Source organism: Vanessa atalanta, chromosome 26 (assembly GCF_905147765.1).
Source record: "Vanessa atalanta chromosome 26, ilVanAtal1.2, whole genome shotgun sequence".
In the NCBI taxonomy this organism is placed as follows: Eukaryota; Metazoa; Arthropoda; class Insecta; order Lepidoptera; family Nymphalidae; genus Vanessa; species Vanessa atalanta.
In genome coordinates, this window is record NC_061896.1 from 3,373,064 (window position 1) to 3,398,731 (window position 25,668).

At 31.6% G+C, this 25,668-nt stretch overlaps 6 protein-coding genes across 6 annotated transcripts; 2 read left to right on the forward strand and 4 right to left on the reverse strand.

Moving 5' to 3' along the window:
- Nucleotides 1-150: 150 nt before the first annotated feature.
- Nucleotides 151-9,334, forward strand: LOC125073908 (coatomer subunit delta). The gene is made up of 15 exons (XM_047685010.1): nucleotides 151-234; nucleotides 389-428; nucleotides 515-635; nucleotides 779-881; nucleotides 1,302-1,421; nucleotides 1,923-1,982; nucleotides 3,019-3,130; nucleotides 3,377-3,464; nucleotides 4,238-4,390; nucleotides 4,998-5,074; nucleotides 5,441-5,529; nucleotides 6,048-6,198; nucleotides 6,364-6,475; nucleotides 6,842-6,964; nucleotides 8,437-9,334. The coding sequence occupies exons 1-15, from the start codon at nucleotides 232-234 to the stop codon at nucleotides 8,603-8,605; spliced, it is 1,521 nt and encodes a 506-aa protein (XP_047540966.1). The 5' UTR covers nucleotides 151-231; the 3' UTR covers nucleotides 8,606-9,334.
- Nucleotides 9,335-10,288: 954 nt separating this feature from the next.
- LOC125073919 (UPF0488 protein CG14286) lies at nucleotides 10,289-12,778 on the reverse strand. Its single transcript, XM_047685026.1, has 3 exons — nucleotides 12,397-12,778; nucleotides 12,168-12,302; nucleotides 10,289-11,934 (listed from the first exon to the last, which is right to left on the reverse strand). The coding sequence occupies exons 1-3, from the start codon at nucleotides 12,584-12,586 to the stop codon at nucleotides 11,630-11,632; spliced, it is 630 nt and encodes a 209-aa protein (XP_047540982.1). The 5' UTR covers nucleotides 12,587-12,778; the 3' UTR covers nucleotides 10,289-11,629.
- Nucleotides 12,779-13,147: 369 nt separating this feature from the next.
- Nucleotides 13,148-15,419, forward strand: LOC125073924 (mitochondrial import inner membrane translocase subunit Tim10). Its single transcript, XM_047685033.1, has 4 exons — nucleotides 13,148-13,300; nucleotides 13,503-13,649; nucleotides 13,951-14,138; nucleotides 14,885-15,419. Exons 3-4 carry the CDS (start codon nucleotides 13,997-13,999, stop codon nucleotides 15,022-15,024), a joined length of 282 nt encoding a protein of 93 aa, XP_047540989.1. The 5' UTR covers nucleotides 13,148-13,300; nucleotides 13,503-13,649; nucleotides 13,951-13,996; the 3' UTR covers nucleotides 15,025-15,419.
- A 5-nt stretch (nucleotides 15,420-15,424) lies between these two features.
- LOC125073913 (GPI mannosyltransferase 1) lies at nucleotides 15,425-16,794 on the reverse strand. The gene has a single exon (XM_047685017.1). The coding sequence runs from the start codon at nucleotides 16,792-16,794 to the stop codon at nucleotides 15,511-15,513; it is 1,284 nt and encodes a 427-aa protein (XP_047540973.1). The 3' UTR covers nucleotides 15,425-15,510.
- A 1-nt stretch (nucleotide 16,795) lies between these two features.
- On the reverse strand, nucleotides 16,796-17,131 carry LOC125073925. The gene has a single exon (XM_047685034.1). It carries the CDS (start codon nucleotides 16,994-16,996, stop codon nucleotides 16,796-16,798), a length of 201 nt encoding a protein of 66 aa, XP_047540990.1. The 5' UTR covers nucleotides 16,997-17,131.
- Nucleotides 17,132-23,099: 5,968 nt separating this feature from the next.
- LOC125073911 (vacuolar protein sorting-associated protein 26B) lies at nucleotides 23,100-25,504 on the reverse strand. Its single transcript, XM_047685015.1, has one exon. It carries the CDS (start codon nucleotides 25,336-25,338, stop codon nucleotides 23,860-23,862), a length of 1,479 nt encoding a protein of 492 aa, XP_047540971.1. The 5' UTR covers nucleotides 25,339-25,504; the 3' UTR covers nucleotides 23,100-23,859.
- Between the last annotated feature and the right edge of the window lie 164 nt (nucleotides 25,505-25,668).

Here is a 25,668-nt window from a genome sequence, read left to right on the forward strand (position 1 = left end):
TTTCAGAATATCAAAATGATAAATATTAGTCAAATTTAACAGAATCAAAGTATTAGTTTTAGAGAAATATACAATTATAAATTGCACAGCTTATTTTATCGGTTTTAGGCACATCCCAAGCTGTCAGTGTCAATTTAAATAATGTCTACACGTCACCCTGTTTGTCGTGGGTTGTCAAATGTTTAAAAGTTGAGGTTTATTAGAAAATAAAGTGTTTTTATAATAATTAAAATGGTAAACACATATTTTGAAGTGATTTATGCATTTACATAGATAAATAAACTAAGTAGTGGCTTAAAATTTTATTTGCATTTTAAAATGTTAAAAATTAAAGCGTTATCTCCGGCTTGTATCGTCATTTTATACTAAAGTTTTTCATATGTTTTAGGTGCTCATAGCAGCTACGGTTTGTACTAAATCGGGGAAAGGTAAATAAATTCTTGATTGATCTAAATTTGTCGAAAATTATCTTGTATTAAGTGTGCGTCAACTAAAAATCGTTTCATCATTTCAGCCCTTGTTTCACGTCAGTTCGTCGAAATGACGAAGGCACGTATCGAAGGGCTTTTGGCTGCATTTCCGAAACTAATGACAGGTGGTCGTCAACATACATTTGTGGAAACAGAATCAGTCAGGTTTGTATAACTTTAAACCAGATAATTTTCCGAATTTCCTCATAATTACTCATAACAAAATACTATAATAATCTTTAAATACAGGATGTTCCTTATTTATATTTCATTCAATAAATACTATAATTCTTAATTTTTTTCTCTAGATATGTTTACCAACCTTTGGACAAACTCTACATGTTGCTTATAACAACTAAAGCCAGCAACATTTTGGAGGACTTAGAGACCCTGCGACTATTTAGCAGAGTGGTATGATTCAATTCTGTTATAAATTTATTTATTTCAAGTATTATAAAATCAATGTGCCAATGAAGAATAATGATTACGTTAAGCAGATATTAAAAAGGGCTAACAGTATTATGTGCGTTATTTTAAATTCAAAAAAGAAAAAGGAACATACCACAATATGTACAACTTATTATAATATAGTATTGTGAATTAGGTTAAACAAATCTATTCAAATATATAAAGCAGTTTGATTTGTTTAGATCATAATCTACGATATTTTCAATATCATATTGACATATGATCTCATATCTATATGAGATATCCCATTCACTGAAAAAGGATATTATAATATAGCAACAACGACCCATGGAGGTGGATCAGTATTGGTTATGGAGGGTTGAACCACTTGTTCCTCATATTATATGTTTCTCTATTTTTAAGGTGCCTGAATACTGTGCGCAGCTCACAGAAGCAGATGTTTTAAATCAAGCCTTCAATCTACTGTTTGCGTTTGATGAAATTGTTGCTCTTGGATACAGGGAGAGTGTTAACTTAGCTCAGGTTAGTTTTTGTATTGTTTATTTGCAATGTGATACATTTCCAGACCTTACCTTTTCTTACTAAACAAAAAGTCATTATTTATTTAATGAACAAGGTAAATGTTTTTCGCCTATTTAAAGTATATTAAATAGGTCTTTAAATAATAATTTTCAAAAAAACATTTCTTTATGGATTATTGTTGTAAAAAATACCTATGCCTCAAATCTGCTTTCTAGATAATTTTGGGTTTACATTCATAGTGAGCCATGACAAATATTTTTATAAGTATCTCACAGTTTATATTAATTTTTTTTTAAAACACATAAATGAAACTATCTTGCATTATAATATCAATTATAATAATTTAGATTTAATGTTTTATAATTACAAATTTGTTTGACTTGTACTAATAAGTATATATAATTTACTTAAATATTTGCTATGATATTTTTAGCACATAGCATATGTATTATGATTGTTATCCCACTGAGTTTAGTGTCTTATTGCAATATATTTCTCAAGGTACGATCATTCGTCGAGATGGATTCCCACGAGGAGAAGATCTACCAAGCCGTGAGACAGGTATGAATACTTTATTGTAGTCAATTTAATACTATATTATAATGAGATTTTTGTTTTTTTAAGATGTTTTTAGTTCAAATTATTAATTAATGAATATAGTGGACTTGGCTTAATATAGTGGACCCCCTATAATCCAACATGTCTAATATTATTAAGTATTTTTTTTACAATCTTCGCTAATATAGACAATGCGTGATTGAGCAGGTTACAACCTATACACGCCACCGCTATTGTACTGTTTTTGGTTTGAATTATGATTGCTTAGCTTGAATTTGACTTCATGTGAGAGCGGTGCGGCCATAATGAAGTATGATTGGTACTTCAGATTATAACATATTTTGGATTACAAGGCACTTGTTTGTAAAAAGATCCGGATTATAGGGCACTTACTACTGGACTGGGGACTGCAGTACTCTATAAGCCGACAAACTAGATAGTCCGACACTGCCCTGCAAATCATTTGTCGGATAGTCCACAATAAAGTACATATATACTTCACTCAGCTAGGATCTTATAATTTTAAATTGTCTTATTATATGCTTAGTTAACTAAATTTCGGAAAATAAATAAACAAAATCTACATAATGTATATCCTTCCGAATTTAACTATTGTTTATAGATTAAAATGAAGTAGATTAAATTGAATTTTGTGTAACATAACATTAGCAGCCTGTAAATTTCCCACTGCTGGGCTAAGGCCTCCTCTCCATATGAGGAGAAGCTTTTGGAACATATTTTACCACGCTGCTCCAATGCGGGTTAGTGTAATAGAGATGTGGCAGAATTTCGTTGAAATTAGACCCATGCAGGTTTCCTCACGATGTTTTCCTTCACCGCCGAGCACGAGATGAATTATAAACACAAATTAAGCACATGAAAATTCAGTGGTGCTTGCCTGGGCTTGAACCTAAAATCATCGGCTAAGATCCACTCGTTCTAACCACTGGGCCATCTCGGCTCTATTATATATAATTTTGTGTATTCTGCATAAAAATCAATGAATTAAATATAAGATGTCAGCGTTAATGTCATTCAGACTCAAGAGCGTGAAGCAGCCAACCGTATGCGAGAACGCGCGAAGGAACTGCAAAGGGAGAGACTGGAAGCTGCGAAGCGCGGTCAACCACCCCGTTCGTCGTCTGGTTTCGGTTAGTGCATGCAACATTTCAGAATAATTTCCAACTTTACCCCGATTTTTTACCGGTTTTTTTTATCATGTACAACACTAATTTCAAAATATCATCAAGTGTTTTTATTTATTTTTTGAATTAAAGATTTGTTAGATAAAAACACAATTATATTTACAATATATTATATGGTTATTATGTTCCGTAAATAATTTCAAATAGCGCACAACAGTGAACAGCCAATGTTAAAACCTTATATAATTGCAGGCAGTGGTTTTGGCAGTTCTTCCATGTCGTTTTCGGCTGCCTCGGAGCCTATCACTGAGAAAATTCCGACTACTCCTGTCCGGGAAACGTAAGCATCAATTATACTTGGAATGTAATCCTTAAATCATTACTTAGTGCCCAAATTGACGGCAGAATTTCAAAAAAGAAAAAAGAAAATTACTTAAATTAATTTATTAAAACTAATTAATTCTAAAATGTATGTGACAACTTAAAACATATTTTTTACTTAATTTTAGTTCACACAGAATAGGCTATTTGACTAGTTTTTAAAATCCATTTTATATTATTTAATAGAGGTTAAGGAACGCAGTAAAAGTTGTTTTTTTAATTCATTTAATTCAACTTTCGTTAATAAATAACCATTTTTAAACTCATAATATTTACTAATTGTAATAATTGACATTTTATTTTTCGCATTGTCAAATAGCCTATTATCAAAACTGAGTGTCGTAAATTTTATTGTTATTTTCACTGAACACATTTCAACACTTGAATCACGCCACTACACATAATCAACAGATCCCAAGATGCGTGGAAATGTAACATCCACTTAGGTACCTATGCTTAAAATTGTTGTGTTCCGGTTTGAAGGGTGTGTAAGCCACTACAACAACACAAGGGATACATCCCTGACCCATGTAAGTTTCCAAAGATGGTGGCGCATTGACTGTGTAAGAGGTGTCTAACTAAATATATAAGAGATGCCTCAAGGTCTATGGGCGTTAGTGACTAGTTACAATCAACTGGACCATTTGCCAGTCTGCCCGCCTATACCCAAAAATAAAGTAATTATGATGCCATAATGAGATATATCCATTAATACTATGAATGTGTTCACAGTCGTACAACAACACGTTCAGCCATGAAGCTCGGTTCCCGCGGTACCGACGCGGAGACGTTCGTGTCTCGACTGCGGAGCGAGGGTGACGCCGCCGCCTCCGTGACTGTACCAACTAAGATTGACAAAGCACCTTCCACTACGAATAATAAAGAGTGAGTCTGAGAATAATGATTAAATAAAAATTTAAAAATAGAATGATATAATAATGTTATAATGGCGCAACCAATGAGAGACCACCACCACTACCGCGATTACAATCCTAGCCCGGTAATATTGTTACTTTATAGCAAAATAATTATAAAATTTATCTAAGTAAGTCACAAAATGAGAATGATTAAAACAAAGATGCACATCTAATTTGTCTCCCATAAAGTAATAAAACAAAAAATATATAACCTCGCGCTTCTAACGGTACTCCCGGACGTCAACTGACGTCATACAACAACATCATTTATTCAAAAAAGTCCTATTAAAATGGATAATATAAAAGACTAAACTTTTAGAACGTTAATTTTGATATGTAACCAGTATAATTTCAAGTATCGGTAATAGGTGAATTCTTATTTATAAAATTAATAAATATTATTATTCAGAGTGTTTTTCTGACCCTACAAATAATCTATCCTGCTTAATGTAGTTTTAAAATATTATAGCTGAACACCAATTAGGATAGATAATATACATAAAAGATGAAGTAATTTATTAAAATGTTATTTAATAAAAACTCCTTGGTGTTATTAATTACTAAATTTCTTTTAGTGTTCATCTACGATTTGAAGAAAGGTTGAGTCTGACGGCTGGTCGGGATGGAGATATTCAGAGCTTCGAACTCTCCGGTAATCATTTATAATGAATCTTATATGAGTATAGCAACTTAAATGGTATTTATTATAATATAAAGGTATATAACAATAACGAGAAGGCGTTAGTTGTTGTTGGGGGGGGGGTCGTCTTGTAGATTATCGTCTACTAATGTCCGACCGGGGACACAACGCATTCCTGACTGTTTGTAAACAAATAACATTGAAGTGGCGAAGAATTTAACCAAGATATAAAATCATTGGGTCCACTTATAATAAATTTTATAGTATTGCTCAACGATTAATTTAAATTACCTATTTCAAAGCTATGTTAACTGTTTATGTTTTAAGAGTGTAGCTACAAAATAGAACCGACTGACATATTTTTTCCTCATGTTTCAGGTTTATTGACACTGCGCATAAGTAATGAACAATTCGGTCGTATTCACGTCCACGTCGACAACAAAGACACCAGACCCTTACAGTTGCAGGTACGATACCGTGAAAATTGTTTATTTTATATCATTTTTGCAATAAGTAATCATTTAACACTCAGCTGCCATTGGGGTCGGTTTGGTCCCGTTGAAAAAAGTTCACTTAAAACTACAGTTAAAGTTATTTCTAGCGATATAATACGATATATAAGGTCCTTTAAAAATATAAACAGCACAGGCTATGACGATATTTACCTAAGTCCTAAAATTTGTAGCTGTAGTACAGCCCCTTTAGACTTTGGTTCGTCATAAACTTCGGTATCTCATATTAATATTCTATATAACAAAACTCATGACAAATTAAAGCCCTTTTTTAGACGTACAAAGAAGTGGACGAGCAAATGGGTCACATGGTAGGAAGTGGGCACCATGGCTCATAAATATTGGCGTCGTAAGAAATATTAATCACTCCTTATAACACTCATGTGCCACCGACCTTGTATGTACTAAAATGTTACGTCCCTTGTACCTAGTAAACAGTACATATACACATGCTCCTGGCTATTTCTGCACAGACGCACCCGAACGTGGACAAGGAGGCGTTCCGCTCGGAGGGAGTGGTGCGCCTGAAGCAGGCGCAGCGGCCCTTCCCGCTGCACAGCGACGTGGGCGTGCTCAAGTGGCGCCTCGCGCACGCGCACGACGAGCGCGCCGCGCCGCTCTCCGGTACGTGCGCCGGCCCCGCCCGCTGCTGAGTCGCTCCTACGAGTTGAACAATACTTCAACATTCATGGACGAGCCCTCACTAAAAATTTTCATTATTATCCCTGCTATTTAGAAAAATTAAAACTATATATATATATTAATATTCGACATAATTCGTTGTTCCAGTGAATTGCTGGCCGTCTGAGGGTACGAACGGCGGCTGTGACGTCAACATCGAATATGAGCTGGAGCAAGACCATTTGGTACTCTCTGATGTCAACATCATAATACCTTTGCCGTAAGTCAAATTATCCGGAGCCATGATGATCCAGTTATTTGTACAAGTAGATCCGCTATCTAGCTTGAGTGAGATGATATAATTAAAATGGTAATATGAAGCAGAGACTAGACCGAGGTGGAAGCGGTCGCTGGAGGTTGTTGGAGGATTTAATCATTGAAATGCCTTAAGTTATAGTGCTGCATCCACATTTACTGTTACATTTTTTTCAAAATTGTTAGAAATGGGAAAAAAATAGCGATTAAGTTAAAGGAAATAGATGCTCAGTATGTTGATATTAAAGAAATCAATAAAAATACCTAAATAAATTCTAGCAGTTTCGAGTCTATGAAAATGCAGTTAAGTTTATCTTGTTCATATTTTTAGATCTGGCAACCCATCAGTGGTGGTGCACCAATGGGAAGGTAGTTACACGCAGAAGGGACGTAGTATCATTTGGAATATTCCAGTGATTAACAGACAACAGAAAACTGGAACTTTGGAATTTACGTGAGTAATATATATTTATAGATATAATAGTTGCACTAATTTGAAAAAACATACAAAATTAAAAATAACAAAGACAATTTTTTTCTAACTTTTTATTCATAAATTTTGCGATTAGTATAGGATTTAAGAGAATGCACATTTGTTTATATTTTTAGTTTCTTCCTAGTTGTTCATACGTTCCTCAAGCATCCTTATGTATGGACCTCTCCTTTATTAGTGGTCTACTGTTAAAACGGTTATTTAAATGATAATGATACATTATACTAAATTTATATATATATTCAATGACATTCATATTTTAAGGACAATTACTACTTTTAATAACTACTAAGACTACTCACAATAAATAAAAATAATGTTAATAATTAACTAAATTATATTTCGATTTTGTTTAAAATTCAACAAAGAAGGAGCAAGGTAACCACAAAGTTGTTTTTACTTCAACTTAATTTAAAATTGACATTGTCATTCTGCATTTGACAGTTGACAAACAATGCATCAAAACTCTGAATTTAAAAAGTTAGTTTGCACTGAATTTGGTGGGATAGATATTTTGATTTGCTATTTTAAGTGGTCCTTTATTTAAAATTGATCTCTCCCCACCAATTTAGTAGAACTTTGCGCTGATTTTATTTATTTTCACAGATAAAATAATTAATATAATTAAATTTAAAAGGCATGTCGATAGTATTTGTTTTGATGATCGCCACGTTTTTATTGAAAGTTGCCACAGATTACTTATCGATAAAACACTAAGTAGATATTTTCAAGTAGATCATTACTTATTATCATTACGATAAAAATTTAATGTTAGTGTGCTCGTAATAACATTAATAATTAAACTACATTTTTTTTGGGGGAATTCAATTTTTTTATAATTGTTTATTTTCTAAATCTATCGGGTATAATCCACTCATAATTGATATGAGAGCCGAGGTGACCAAGTAATTAGAATGCGTGCATTTTCCCCTGAAGATTGCTCGCAAGATGAGGCACCACAAGCAACATAATAGAATCAGCTCGAAACCTTGTCCTCAAAGGGAGAGGATGCTTTAGTCCAGCTGTGAGATTTTTGCTTCAATCCGAATAGGGTGCGACCTTTTGGAATTAAAGCACGAATGTTCCGCCTTTTGGTTTTGTCAGAGGAAGAGAATCATCTCTCTTCCTCTGGCTATTATTCAGAAATTCTTTAATAATACTCCTTTATTTGATAATTTTCATTTTCTACAAACTTTGACAAATTTGCATGCCATTCTTATAATCGAATTCTGCCTATAATAAAAATAATAAATGTACGTCAAATAAAATTATATCATTTAATGTAACTCCTGATAGTTAGTATTCTTGTTAACATTACCCTTTACGTATGTACTTATTGAAAGGTGGGTTCAGGTTCAAAACATTTATTTAACTTTGTTATTTTATTAAATTATATGCTTTTTAATCTGTAGTACATATTTATATTTTTTTAGCGTATCACCGGCCATCCCTAACGACTTCTTCCCTCTAAATGTATCATGGACTTCAGATACGTCGTTAGCCTTGCTCGCTGCCACAAAAGTAACTCAAGCCGAAGATGGTTCTCCCGTCGATTATTCTCAAGAAATAAGTTTCCATGCAGATAAATATGAAATTGTTTGAATTTTATATTCAATTATATTTATAATAATAATAATTTGAATAATTATAGTTTTATTTTTCAATAGCAACTTTATTTAAGGCCTTTGACAATTATAGTTACTCTTGTCAATTTTAAATACAAAAATAGGCCAGATATACATATGAGGCATATTCTAAGGCTGCATTTACATTATAGTATGTTCATCTTGAACCTGAGGTCATAATAAATCTGATGAATATATAGTACTGTAAAAGCCCTGATCGTCGAGAAATATAACAATTAACATAGAAAAAATATTTTATAACATTATGATTAAAATAAATTATGCTATGTCAACATTTTGTTTAATTTACTTTTCAAATACATAAATTTTCTGTTTATAAATAATATATACTATTTGTAAAGTCTGGCTTACACTGGAACAACAACTTGCGACATATTGTAGCATGCGTCGTTTGGATTCTATATTATATATAATATAGAATCTATATTATAAAAAAAATTATTAAATATTTGGTAACATTGCTCCACGAAGATAGTATGCGCTAGTTTATATCAGGTGAAGGCTATTTTTAGCCAAAAATTTGAAATAAATGTTTGTGTACAGTATAGCAAAATTTGTTTATCTTTATTTTTATTCGATAGGAATAGGCTATATGTACAGACGTTATGTGTGACGTTTATCGCAATGTTGTTACACCAGTGTGAACAAGGCTTAAGTATTCTGTAAAGTGGCAATAAAAATATAAATAATATTATGTTTTATTTTTCCGATAACCTTTTTGATTTAGAAACATGAGAATATTTGTAACAGTTCTCTTTAGTTTTTTTGCTGTCAGTCACTGTTTTAATTCAAAATGGTATTTACAAAGAAGAGCCGAAGAAAACGAATTAAATTTGAATGAAACTTGTTAGTTTTTTCAATCGAAATTAATATATGGCGAGAAAGAGATAAATAAAGCATTTTTATTTTAGATTTTCCAACATTAAAAAACTATCATGTTCATGGTAAAAAGGTATCAGAATCAGAATACCCTTGGATAGCTCGCGTTATCCACTCGCCGAAGAACTTCGCTCCTCACGTCTGTACAGCAACGTGTATTGATGAAAATATATTTATAACGGCAGCAAGATGCGTTTATATGTATGTACTTATATTACACAAGTGCATTGAATAATTATTGTAACATTATAGGGATATTCGCCATTGTACAATAATTGTAATATGAAAGAAAAATTTCCAAGGTTTAATTGTAAATTTATCTGATCTGGCCAATTTTCTCACTGAAGTAGAGAGGTCTGACTGGAACCAAAAACTTGTCGTGCTTCCAGAGATCAAAGACACATGAAATTAGCAATTCCCATTGCGAATTTTTGGATGAAAAACCATAATAATTTTCTATTAAACCAATAAAGTACCCAGGATCTTGGGAATTCTCAGTTCAATAAGCCAACCACTAGACCAACGAGATGATATTGTTAATTATATATGTATAATTGAGAAGCTCAAATAAATATTATTCTTAACAGACATAAATATTAAAATAATAATTACTATTATTTTCTAGGGCTGATAGCTAAGATTTCTTATCATTTTAGTATATTATAAAAATCTTTATTAAATATTATCTTTTGGTTCTAACTAGATTGAAGCAATAATAATAATTTGAATAAAGGAAGGATCGTCATTAAAACAAGATAGATCAAGTTCACACTTTATTTTCAAAAGTAAAATTCTACATTAAAACTAGTATGTGCTTATTTTATACAGCCTCAAAGTAGTTTATACATCCGTCATATACCAGAATCAAAGGTTGTCAGTTAAAGCTTTTGTACTGCCTTCCGAGGAGTCGAAGCAACTATATGATGATATCGGCTTCATTGTAGTTAACAAAGAATTTACTGGTGATTGGTATATAGTTGAAACTTTTAGTGAAAAACGACCGGATAATGTATTCAAGTGGTTTGAAGACATGAAATTTGATGAATTTGAACATAAAGTTGTAGGATATGCTGTGGATAAGGTTAGTTTAAAAGTCATCTGACAATCTATTACTATGTATTATGCACTGTTTAATATGTATATTGAACATATTTGTACTTTTTAAATTGTGGCGAATATGGTGCCCATTTGAGAAGTAACCATATTCGTCAAGGCTGAAAGACTTACTTTTCCTTTTAATCTTTGTTGGATTAATTTACACATAGTGTTAAGTGTTTTGAGCAAGCTAGTCTGTGTAGGTGCCATCTATTCTTTATATACAGTCTAATCTATTCTACAGTATTTCGTTTTGAAGGAAGAGTGAGCCAGAATAATTGTCCCAAAGGACATAACTGTGAACTAAGGGGTTGGTGGTACATTCTTACATGACCAATGTCTAAGGGCAATGACCACTTACCATCAGGCGGCCCATTTGTCAGTCCGCCCAATATATTAAAAAAAGATACACATACATTGTTGTGACTTTGTGAACTACAAAGATGTTTGACACTATTATTAAATATTTTTCACAGGAAGCTATTTCGAAACGAGAAGTTCAGTTAACGGAACTAGAAGTAGTTGTTGACATACAATTATGCCGTGAAATTTTATCATACAACCATATTATTGTTGGTTTCAATGTACCATGTTATCATTCATGTTCTTATAACAGCTACGTGAACGAAGATGAAAGATGTGATAATTACCATGGAGTTTTAGGAGGAGCATTGTTTAATGTTAAAAGCAGGAAACTGTTCGGTATTGCCACTTGGGCAGCGTATTACAGATATTTCGAGTTACCAGTAGGATTTTCTGTACCAAACTCGGATTCTTATTTCAAAGATCATGCCTGCAGCTTAAAAATTCGGGACAGTCAAGAAACAAATGCAAGCGAAGGCTACTATCAAAAGCTTTGTGATAATAAAAGGATATGATTGTTATGTAAAAAATGAAGGACCACATTGATGCTGAAAAAATTTACAATTTCTTTTTTTTGCGTTATGAATTTATTTCACTTAAAAAATGAACTTATACATTATACAAGTTTATAACTAATGTTGTTTTATTTGGGGCTATCTACATTAAAGTTAAATCTAAATTCAGCACCAGAGCTCGTAAACTTTAAGCTTTCTAAGTTCTGGTTTTGTTTATTTGAAGTTTTATTATCTGTGGAGTCATTTACAGTTTTTGACTCAGTGTTGCCACAACTGTCATCAACAACTGAGGTATTGGTTTCTTTAATAGTATCCTGTGGTATGTTAAAATTAAATTTAAATGAGCTATCTCCGGTTGTCAAGAAAGCTGATTTTCGTAAAAATGTAGCTTTTGGCTGAGTTGGACTTTCTGAAATCTTTATTTTGCTTGCCACTGAAAAAACATCACTTTTAGTAGATAAAATCTATTCTAATTATGAGATTTTTTTTTAATCTTCATGAGTTTCATTATGAATATTGTTAAATTTAATTACTTTAATAAAGTAAGTCTAAACACAATTAACAAAAACCTGTTTTAATATTTATTTATAATAATGAACATTTTATCTTAAACTAACCTTAACATGTATTATTTTATTAGTTAGCTAGGTATTATTAAACACCTACTTTTTGCTAGTTTTTTCTCTTCAGCTGCCATTTTTGCTCTGTAGTCACCAAAGTGTGTTCTCATTAATTGTCTTTTACGTATCATTGGCTGATTATTATTCTTCAATACTGTTAAAACTTTCCAAGCTTCTTGTACTGTAAAATAAAAACATTTAATATAAAAAAAATACTAATTATTATTATTATTTGCATATGTAGGACGTAAGCTGTGTAATATTTGTATACTTACATTGTTTTTCGTTTCCCTTTTTCTCAGCTAAAGTTCTTTCCAATTGTTGAATACACCAGCATAGTTGCAACTGAAATTCTCTGATGGACTCTTCAGGGTTCGCATTGTCTGTTATATCTTTATCGGGTTTACAAGATTTCTGAATGGAATTGCTCTTACCCTTATTGTGAAGTTTGGTTGCTTTAGGCATATTTTTATTATATTTACACTACGTATCGTTTATAAAATAATAATGATTTACTTTACTAGCTTATAAAATTATATGTATAAATATAATCCTTTAAACAGTTTCTATTTACTTTATTATAGAAATATATCCCCACGTTATATATTTGGTTTCAGTTGTTGTCACTTGCTCATTGACTCAATCCTAAAATTTGAGCTTGACTCTTGGTAAATGGTAACAGATTAAAAATAGTTTTTTTTTTAATATTATTTTAGACGTAAAGACGTTACACGTTCAGCTTAGGTTTTCCACTTACTTTATCCAGCTTAATTGCAAAATATGTTTTACTGTATGCAGATTAAGTTACTAGCTTTAAATTGTTAATACTTTATAGAACTTAACTGAATTCAAGTTTGATTACCTAAATTAACATTTCGTTACTAAAACAAAATTATTCCTTTATTTTATATAAGTCTAGGGTCGGTATTTTATAGCAGTTGTTAATTAAAGCATAATGTGTTTTATTATTTTTTAAATTTATTTTCTAGCTAATAAACTCCAGTTTCTCAGTCGATAAAATGGTATAACCTCAAAACTTTGATGTCAATTGTCATCTGATTTTTAATTTTTCGCAGAAAAGAGTATGCCGCTTGGAAAATTTGGAAAAATTACTCTTTCGTGGTAAATACCTGCTTAATAATACCATTAGAGTCCCTGAATTTCAAAGTGTTTATGGTGGTGAGCTCTGCATGTTTCGTTTTGTAATAATCTGAATCAGATTTTAGGTTAATTTTATATTATCTGATATTTCGATATTTTTTCACTAACCCTTAAATCAGGAATGATAACCCTTTGCATATTAAGTACAAAGAACATTATTATTTTTTATTCCCGTTGACTACAATGGCTATAAAAATTTTGATTTTCATATTTTGTTCAGGTTAGCAGTTACAGTGACAAGTTTATCGCTATTTGGAGTTGCAAAGAACGCAATAAATGCCCGTCGTCTGGAGAATATGAAAGCGCGTGAACGTATGCGCAGGTCTAACGAGGGTGAATATCCTGATTTATACAGGAAATTGTGAAGGTATGAAATTATATCAATACTATTTATTCATCCAAAATTCCGACATCTGACGCGCTTTCTTCGAGTAAACTACATAAAAGACTTTGAGTGAACAATATCTTTAATTGAATGCAATTGTAACACTACATTCATTCTGATCATTATGAACAGCATATTATGTTTGAAATATTTTATTAAATATAAATTTCTTATTGCTTTTTATAATTTTGACTACTCATTTAATAAATATTACTATATCTACAATATGAAAAGACATAATATGTACAGAGCAATATTTCTTATCTACAAACTATTATTTTAGGTATATATAACTTATTTATTAAAAAATTAAGTGAGAAAACATAACAATGGCTGTTCCTCAATTGGATCCGGCTAAACTCCAGCTGGTGCAGGATTTGGAAATTGAGATGATGTCAGACATGTATAATCGTCTTGTCGGTGCATGCCATCGTAAATGTATTCCTGTCAAATACCATGAACCTGAGCTTGGTAAGATTTCATTTTAAATTTTAGTAACTGCACATAAAAGACCCGCTCCTTTATTGTGGACTAAAATAAATACATATCAATCAATAATAAAAACAGCAACTATACTTATCTGAATGTTGTAGCATCAATAGCACAATGGTCTTACAATGTAAAAGCCAATGGATCTATCCTGACCCCTTGGGCTGTTGTTGTCCCCACAACATAAGTGATAAGCTAAAAACGAGGGGTAAATAGGAATATTAGTAATAATTCCATAAATAAATCATAAAATAATAGAAAAATAATGCTTGGAATGGTATCAAGAATATGCATTTCATTAAATAATATCCTTTTTGAATGAATATTAATCCTCAAATTTTTGTTGTAAAATGAACTATCCCTCTTGTCACCAGTCGAGGTAATAAGACAGGGTGATTATGTAACTCATATTTTTTGCAAAGAAACACTTGGTGTTAAATAATATACAAGGAATGTGTTGAACATTAAATAATATCCTATATCAATTCTATCAATTCTGTTGCCAATGGAGTATGATCATATTACTATGATAACATCAAAAATTTACATTTATGACATAAGGATTAAGTTTTCAATTTTATTCTCTAAATCTTTTTTATTGTTTTTGCATGTATATACTGCAATGTATTAAAACATACTAATACCATTTGAAAACAAGAAAAGAATTACAAAATTTCATAATAAATTACTTTATTATTTAAGTTATTAATTATTAAATTGTTCTTCAGGGAAAGGTGAATCAGTCTGTCTTGACCGATGTGTAGCTAAGTACTTAGATGTCCATGAGCGCATCGGGAAGAAGCTTTCGAACATGTCACAAGGGGAAGCTGAAGACCTAACTAAAATGAACCTTCCGGAAAAGAAATAGTAATATATAAATTACAGACATGCCATGAATTGTTTTTTTTTAAATTATATTTAGAACAAAGGTAGAATTAGTAAAAGCAAAAATATAGGTGTATTTTGTTTTGACATATTTCTTTTTTTTTCTTGAAGACAAGTTTTAGTTACAAAAATGCTTGCAATTAATAAAAACCAATACATATGTCTACCTCAATAAATAAAAATCAATTCATAGCAAGTTTGCAAATTTAATGTGCATTAAATAATGCCTAATTATTTTCATGTACAAATTAAGAATTGTAAAATAAATCTGTTCAAGTTGTCTTGTTCAGGTGTTAACAACTTGATGTATGTACGATACTGCATTTTGTTTATATTATATTATTATAGTGTTGAAAATTAGTATTTAGAAATAAAAAGCGAAAAATGATTAAAATTCATTTATTTCATTTAAATACAACCTACACACTAAATTTTTAACTATTTTCTACATTACAACACTGTCTATGAATTAATCATTTTTGACATCACTTTTTTCATTTATTTGGCCAAAGCCATAGTCAGGTGTATAACTTTTTATTAACTGCGCTAGAATAAATATATTTGAACAGAAAAATACTACGCTTTTTAGCCAAATAAATATAAAAACTTCTCTACTCTTAAACTCAAGTAAATACGCATAAAACAACCAAGCCCCTTGAGCAGACAGCCACAGTATAAACAATAATAAAGCTTTGGCAGGCTTCATTTTAAAACTATGTACAACCAACGGCAAGAGAGATAAAAACCATATAAAATACTGTGACGTCATTACACTGTTGTACGTCACCAGTATGACCGGCTGACAAAAAAGGGCGAACGGTAGAGTTTCTGCTTTAGTTCCGAACGCCAAGCTTATAACAAACAAGATAATAGCCTCGAAAATCTGTAAAATGGTCTTAAGTACGTCAAAAGATAGATGGTCCATTGTTAAATATGAATAATAAAAGAGTACCGAGAAGTTGTGCTTAGTGTCCTTCCTGAACAAATGATAAATGTACGTTTCGAATAAAAACTCGTAACCGTACAAAGCGTACATAGCCCATGTCAATAGTGATAACGTGACAACACAAGTGAGCGTTAAAATTATTTGCTTTTTATTCGGCATCAGTGACGCTATACCCGCCAAGATCGGAGTACTGCGATTTATTTTATAATCGCCCAGAGACAAGTACATTGGAAAGCTCAATGCTAATGGGTATAGGCGTAAATGTATCGAAATGCCGAGGAAAAAACCGGACAGAACATATTTAATGAGACCTGTAACGATATCTGTCTGTAGGAATAGTATTGATAGTATTACGAATAGACATGGCACAGAATCGGCGTTACCTCTGCTGGAGATAGCGATGCTCATTGGATTATAGATCCAAAATAAGGCACAGTAAGTGGCGATCGTCGAAGCATTATTTTTATGTCGTAACTGACGTTCAACCAACTTTTTTAAAGCGATCGCTATAAGAATATCGAAAATACAAAATAGTTTTTTACCAGCGCATCTACTTATTAAAGTACCTGGCAATAAAATATAGGCTATGAGCGGACTATAGCGGTACGTGTGTCTTTTATATGGCGAGTTTCCATCGTAAACGTGTTTTGCGGCGTCAATAAATACTTTGTAATCTACGTCTGTGTAAGGAACGTCAAAGTGTCTGTCGTGATAACTACTGTATATAACAAGTAGGAAGCGAATCAATGCACCTATTCTTAAATGAGTTTGAAAATCCCAATTGATAAATTTATTTAGTTTATCCATATTAAATTCTAGTTTTTAAATCTTTGGCTGCTGAAGTCAAACACGCTTGGAATTCTTTGAATTCCTTTGCACAATCGTCTTTCTTAACAGAATCCTCCCTGAGCAGAACACATCGAGCATACACTGACGCTTGTTTCGAACACTTCGAAAATATTACGGGATATTTCGCAAATCTTTCTTTAGCTCTCTTTACGGCTTCCATAATCTATTCAAACTTTTTGGCTCGTGTGTGAGCGAATGTCGTCGGCGGTTCTGATAAATCCGCTCCCTCTGACTGTCTGAAGAATATGTCGTATATGGGTTTTGAGAAGAAAATTCCGACACCGAGGACCGTGAATGTAAGTTGAAACGTTTTCGGGTATCGATAGATCCAACTTCTTTGTCCGAGTGGTTTGCTACGCTGGCGACGATTGTCCATAATTAACTGGAAAACAAATGTGTGATTTTAAACACCGTGTACAAGTTAAAACATAAAAGTTGTAATTGCAGGTTACTTGAGACAAAGCATTTACAATAGTATTTTTTAATAATAACTATTTCTAACACAGTTGCGGCGTATAGAATTGCTTTTCAGCTTATGTCACCAACCTAAAAGCGGACCCTCGAGGTTAAATGTTCTTAGAAAATCACGAGTTAAATCACCGCTTGTTAAAACGTAGTAATTGTCTATGGAATCATAACTGTAGGAACTATGCCAGACACCAATAAAACGTGTATATAGAGTATAATAATAAGTTATTTTATTAAAATCTAATAAATAAATAATCTGGTTATACCAGATTAATGATTACGCTCAAGTGACGCTCGTCAAGTTCAAGAATTTTTCGCTTAATATATCTAAGTTCCCAAGGAAAAACAATTAGGTTAAGAAAATAGCCACGTAAAAATTTAAAGAGAAAATCTATTAATATAATATTATTAGATGTATTGCAATGTAAAAACAAAACCGTTGTGTACCGTATTTCAATCAAAGGAGGATTAAAGGTAAACAAACCTTGGATGTACATGTTTCGAACGGTTTGCAAGTAGTCTGTAACATTATACACTACACACATTTCTTAAATAGTATTTCTATTTATAATACAACATTATTCAACACAACTACTTATGTTCACTTCCATTTTACTTTTAAAGTTTCGATAACAACTTTACCGACATTGAAAATGCTTTTTTTCGCGAATACAACATGGATATAGATTATTCAAAATCTCGACCAATGTTATCGCGCCAAATCAATACCAAAATTGTTTATACTTTTTCTCTTCTTTATCTGATACAGAATAATTACATTTATTATCAATTAAAAAAAAAAAAGTTTTTTTGGTAATTTGCGATTTCTTAGTCAGGATGAAATCGTTTTATTCCTAGTGTGACATCATTCCTTTATATTGATATTATTTAAATTTGACAATAGAGGCATTTTTAGTCTTTCTGGGATCCTGTTGTAAAACCGCACCTTTTTTATATAGATAGGCGGACAAGTAAATGGGCCACCTGGTAGTAAGTGATCACAAAGGCGCTGTAAGAAATAGTAACCATTTTTTACTTTGCCAATGCGCCGCCAACTTTGGGAACTAAGATGTTATGTCCCTTGTGCCAGTAATTACGCTGGCTAACTCACCTTTCAAACCGGAACAAAACAACACTGAGTACTGCTGTTTGGGGGATAGCTGACTAGCGGGTGATACGTGCCCAGACTGGCTGGCTTGCACAATGCCCTACCAAGTAAATATCTAAACATGTCCCCAGAAAAGAATTACTGATTCTATGCAGTCACTAACTGGAGTAATAATTATGTACTTTCAAATTTTATTATTTTCAATAATTACTCTCGAAATACTATCTACTAATGTTACGAGTATCATTCTCTCACAAAATTATGAATATATTTCCGTACAAATACAACATAACGGAATATTTATTACAACAGCAAAAGTTAACATCTTGATTTCATTAAATTTGTATCTTAATGAACGTCCATGTCCTTAATCAACTTCCATACACGGTGTTTCAGTTTGCAGATACGGGAAATATCCGAACGTTATAACGTAGGGATCATCGATTGTATAATTTTAAATATACTAAAATTAATTTGATAACAGTATTTGTATTTTTGTACAATCATCATCTCAGAGTCCCCTTAGATAGTCCAATGGAATACCTTGTGCCAATTTCACGAGATTCCGTTCCACACACTCACCTTGAAATCTCCTTGCTCGGCCTGTCAGTTGCCGGCGAAAAGACTCTCGGTTCCAAGCGATACCCCTCGCAGACTAAAGACACGGGCTTGTGCTTCAGACAGCACTGTCGCATCGTTTCAAAGGCTTGTGCGCAGCGAATTTCTTGGAAGTTATTCTCTACGAATTATATTTTTTTTTGTGAGAAAATTAAATGAACAAATTTAATGATTTACCTACATTATAAAACTTACTAAAATTAAATGTAATAGTCCGTTGAGTACAAATGTCAGCTAATTTAAGCAAATGGAAATTATTTAATACGCAGAGGTAAACATTTTAGAGCCTTAGAAAAAAAAACCAATTCTAATTTGGATTTAAACGCAGAACGAAAATAAAATCATACTTTGGAATATCGAACAAAAATGTTTATATATTTTGGCCAGATTAAAGTTCAGGCTGAGCCAATATTAACAGTTTTAACATTTTGCTTGTCTAGGTAGTAGGTCATCACTCATTGAACTGCAATTATACATATGACAACAGACGTAGACGGCTTTGTATTGATGTGTTCCGGGTTGTAGGGTGAATGAACCAGAATGATTCGTTTAGCAAGGAATGTTAATAATTTCAATAGTCCAAGTATATTACCAAAGAGTGGTCCATTAGTTTATATCATATATATATATATATATATTAATTTTAATCAAATTTCATAATTTATATTTCACTACCGAAAATACACTATTTGTTGCTACCTATTTTGAGTGTTTCAGTAAAGTATACAACCTACGTCATTAGCAGTATTAGTATGAATCGTTACGTCACTAGTGAACGTAGGCAATGCCATTTTACCTAGGATCATTAGAGATTTATTTTCCTTGTAAAAATAATATGACGTTCTTAAGTAAAATTTTCGTTAATACTGTATTTTTTTTCTAAATAACTTTCCTATCTCCATTATTTAAAAACACAAGTGTACATATATATTTATTGAGCCTGCGGCTTTACCTGCGCGTAATAAAGCCTAAAGCACAGAAACCGCCACCCTCAATTTTACCCCCTCGAAGAGTGAATTAAAAAAGTAGGCTATGTATTATAGATGCGAAAGTAATTCGGTCTTAACAGACATATTACAGAATATATATTACAAATTATCACTGTGAAGAAATCTGTTCTATTTTTGCACAGAATATGTCACATGGCGTTAAGTGATGTGCTTCGCAATGTACTAAGTATAATTAAGTCGTATTAGTATGTTTATGTCTCACGAATAATTAACATATATTTCAAGATATTATTCTCCTCCGGATGAACTCTTAGCGTAACATAAAAAGTTACTAAATAGTTTTCCTCTGCTCTTAAGAAAATTCCGAGCTTTTGCTATGTATGTGCTAACAGACCGAATCTTCGACTTTATTGGCAATAGCTAATTAATCGTCTTCGGCTCCGGCTTAGATCTGAGATCGACCTTCAGTCGGACGCTAACGACATGCCATGGTGTTTCAATGCGATTTGGTGTAATATTCCATACAATTGAGGTATTATGTAGTTTGTCATGCGACATTTTACCTTAACGTCAAGCTAAAGAAGATTAATAACTAATTAATCTAAAATGAAAAATCAAAACTGCTTGCCTGGTGCTTTTAACCTGCGATATTTTAACACTTACAAATTCAATTCACTGGAACAACTAGTTTTATATTATAAGAAATTAAATTATATTCTTATAACAATTACTTAATATAAATTATCAAAACTAAACTAAACGTGAGTTAAAGGTCCCGAATGGTTTTAGTTTGCAACCAATTTCAAAAAAGGAAAAGGCTCTCAATTCGTCTGTACATATATTTATACTTCGTATATTTTTGCGACCTGTTTATCGTATATTAGATGTGATGCCATCTCAACTAAACAATCAATACAACATCACCATTAGACTCGAATATTACATTTTAATTTGAATATATGTATTTGTATTATATTAGAGGGAACCATGTTATTAAACATCGATTTCGTAATTTAAAAACGCAATGGTTTTATGTCAGTACAAATAATCAAATTGAAGTATCGAATAATAATTCGTTATCAATTGATTACCTACTATTTTTAAACGTAATAATGACGTAAGCCTGTTGGACGTTTGTTACACGCCCTGTTATTTAAAATACTTGATCTAACTTAAATAAAAACTTGATTCTTAAATTAATTACTCGTATAAAGTTATTTTAAGCGACGACGTGGAAGGCTACGAATTACGATTTCCACATAAAAATAATAATTAGTTAATTTGTAATTAAATATTACCTGTGGCATTAGTTAGTTTTTTTTTTTAATTTAGTCTGGAGCTGCTGCCTAGTAATTTTAATAACTACATTTATATATTTTATATCTATAGTGCAGATTATGAACGATTTATGTCAAAAGTGGCGAAGCCGTGTGTGTTGCTAGAAGATTAGTATAAGAGGTTAAGAATAAATAAGAATCTTGGTCAGCTGTTTATACATACATTTTATTAACAATATGATATAATCGACATGCGCTTAATCTCTTAGAAAAAAAAAAGTTTATACAATACGATGCTAAAAATCAATTCGAAGATATAACAAAATTTAATAACACGGACTTTCTCCTAATTTAATTTAAAATAATGAATAACTATATTAATAACATACAGCCAACTGTGGTTTAATTTATTTTATAATTAGATTTTTTTAGTCTGACTTTTCCCACTTCACATTATATTTATAATTGCTTATTATTATTACCCAACTATACATAGAATCCACAGTTAACAATTTTATACCTAAGTAACTATTATAATTATTTAGTTCCACATTTTAGTACACTTTTTACAGACAAGTTGTCTTTAAGATTCATTTTATCTGAAGCCACATAATGATTTATGTATTAAATAAACATATTTATATTGTAAAGTGATATCACTATGCTTTAAAATGATTTCGTAATGTAAGTAAAGAATATTATTTCGAAATTTAAATAACCATGGTCCAATATTAAAATATATTTATGCTTTTATATTGCTTTGGTATTTATAAAAGCATTTATTTACATTTTTAATTATTACAATTGAAGATCACTTTTTTTCATTGACCAAAACCAATTTATGAAGAAAAAAAAAAACAGTTTTTAAGTTGCCAGTTCTTAAATATAAATGATATTAATTATTACCAATAACATAACTAAAAAAAAATTCTAGATATTTTTGGTGCTCGAATGTAGTCATCCTAAAAAATCAAACTGTTTCATTATATTTCCTGATCAACTCAATATATGAACAGTCAATTGATAGTGAACAGTGAACACTTTCAATTGAAATAAATTGATGTGGCAATAGCAGTGTATATTGTACAATTACAATAATTCAACATAATATGCAAATATGTATATTTATATAAATACAACAAAATAATTTAAAATACTTTGCATAAAAGCATGTGCAAATAAATAAATAGATAGATAATATATATATATAATACAATTAATAAAACTGATGATGTTACTAATTTTTTAAAACTTATTTATGTTGAACGATATGTTTCAATTTTTAGCACATCAGTGGCGCTAACAGTTTTACACTTGTGGGTATAATAATTATCTATACAAAGTTAAATACTATTTTATTATCATTTTGTATTTTATAAAAGCAAATGGCACAAAATCTTCCTTTTAAAATATGATAAAAATTTAGATGTACATCATAGAGAAGCCAAGATTATTAAATAATTGTATTTGTATACCTATATTATCACAGGTCTACATTTTTGTAACCTAATAGTTCAACACATGGGAGTTTTACTATGGGTTTTCATATCTATCCACAATATATATATATACAAATGATTGTTAAATGTTTTAGAACCATTGATATTCTACAAGTATAATAGTAGTAGTGTGTGCTTGATTTATAAAAACTGTCAATAAATGTGAAATACATATTTAATTTAACAGTGATATTAGATAACCTTGAAATGATGTTTTATCTCAAATCATTTTTAATGTAAAATTTAGTCATAAACATAAAATTTTATAAAATAACTCATCCTTTAAATTAAATATTGTAGAAAAAAAAAATTACATTTAAGATTTATTTATATTCTTTTATAGATATCAAATGATTCACTAATTTTATAAGGCATTACCTATAAATACTGTTTAAGAGGATAATAACGAACTATGCTGTCTTCATTCAAATTTCAGATCATTGATGAGACACGGATATCAGCATTAAGCTAAATATATACTGAACAATGCTTATAAATAAAGATAATAGAAAAATTTAAGTATTAAAACCATTTGGGTACAAGAAGCAATACTTAAATGGCCTATAACACAGGTCGATATTCAAGCTATCTAACTTTGATTGATAATAATCTAATAACAGAGCATTCAAAGATAATCGGCTATGAGAGTTAATCATTATCTTTTTTGATATTGCAAATGTCTTAAAAATCTAACAATTAATAACCTTGTATTCTCTAATGATTAAAAAAATGTCATGTAGAAAACAATGAAGATATCATTTATACTAAAAGTTTTAATGTTATAATTGAATTCATATTAAAGCAACAAAATATTATCTCTCTACATGCCCTTTGTAAAAAACTTGTAAACAGCATATCTATGAATCATTGTCGGCACATTTGTTCTGTTTATAGCTATAGCAACACTATACACTTACCCATAACAGTCTATGTAAGACTTTATTGCAATTTGCATATAAAATAATATTAAGCAAATTGCTGCAACAACTGTATTAATATTTTCTTAATTTAAAATAGACATTTTAAACAATTGTTTTCGTATATGAAAACATACAGTTCATTTCGCCGGCTAGTGAGATATCAACAGCACCGGTGTATGAAGGCTATTGACTCGGAGTTGCTTCTACACTTTCAGGTCGTGACAAGACAGGCTTTTCAGCAATAATAGGCTTCTCTGCTACTTGGGGTTTTTCAGCAAGTAATGGTTTTTCCATAACAGCAATTTTCTCTGCTACAGGTTTTTCAACCTTTGGTTTGTTATTTATTTGTGTTTTTTCTGCTACTTGAGGTTTTTCAGCAACAGGTGGCTGATCTTGTTGCTTTACTGGCTGAGGGTTATCATCCAGTGGTGGCTTATCTAGAGGTTTTTCTGACACCTTTGGCCTTTCGACTGCTTTCTCGGCATTAATGGCATCAGGTGATTGAGGTTCACTGATATCAATGTGTGTCTTAGATAATTTATCTGGTAATACATCGGGTTCTTCTTGTTCCATTTGTGAGGGTCCATTATGATTATCAATGGTTGGCATTGATGGAGATACAGACCTCTGCATTGCATTATCTGGCATTGATGGTGACACAGCTCTTGCAGAATTCTCCTCACTTGAAGCACTAAGCTGTCTTTGTGGAGCAATTGAAGGATGTGCTAGAGTCTGAGGGTGGTGTGGATTATGTAATGGCAACCTTGATTTATCACTTTTCCTCCACAGTGTGACTTCTTGTTGCTTGAAGTAGCGTCTGTCTTCAGTGTCCATAAGGACCAAGTTGAGATAATACCTCACTGAGAATTTATTATTTATGTCTCTCATTGTCGGTGTTAAGTCATATCCAGCTAAAAACACTCTTATAGGAATACTCTCACCTCTGACAGGAGCCCCATCCATTATTTCATACTTAGCAACTGTTTCATTTTCTGTGAATGTATTTGGACCTGAACCAGTTGTTTCCCTTTTAATTATAGATATTTCCATGTGTTTAATCTTAATACGAACAAGAAGGAAATAAATTTTACCTACTATCACGTCTTTAAGGTGATACTTCGATTTGTTGTATTCAAATTCTATGTGGAGGCAATCTTCGATTCCTACTTCCATTTTTATCGAATTTAAAACGTCCGGATAGCTGCATAGCGTGTGAACAGCGATATCGACTTCCTTTACAACATCGGTGAGGCGACGAATTATTGTCGCACGTAAGAAATATCTTAGCCTGACGTTAGCTCCTGTGTAAACTTCGTACGGTTTCTCAACGTTGGCGAATTCGAATGGATACGATGTGTGCTGCAATAAGTCGCCAGGACGGGCTAATTCTTTTACCAATGATATAAACTCATGGTGATTACCTCTGTCGTAAAATAATTCTATCTGACCGATAAGCTCAACCTTGATTCCTTGATGTTCTAATTTTGATCCAGGTTTTCGAAGCGTTACATTGACTCTTCCTGACACAGTTTCACCATCGTAATAGAGTAACAATTTTTCTTTTTTTCCATCGTCAGTTTTAACTTCGGCAACCTTTCGTTTGTCAGCATCATCGAACACAATTTCGATATCCGCAGTTTGTCCAAACCCGAAAAAGCTCATTTTCACATTTAACTGTTACGCAAGCTACCATAAACTTTTTACGTTGCTTTCAAAAGAAAAAATAGTGACTTTATTGAGCAAAACATTGAAAATCGGCGATGAAACGCCCGCAAATCTGGAGGCGACTGAAAGATTGAAGCAAAGATGGCGACTACAATTATGTCGGTTGTCGGGAGTAAGGATTATAAATAAAAATAATAGCGTAAAAACTTACCAGAAAGACATTTCTGAATAGCACAGGCGAATTTCTTGCAGGGGTCGACCTTCATATATAAAAAGTTAAAGTATTTTTTATGGAAAAAGTAAATCTTCAATTTCAATCATGTGTAC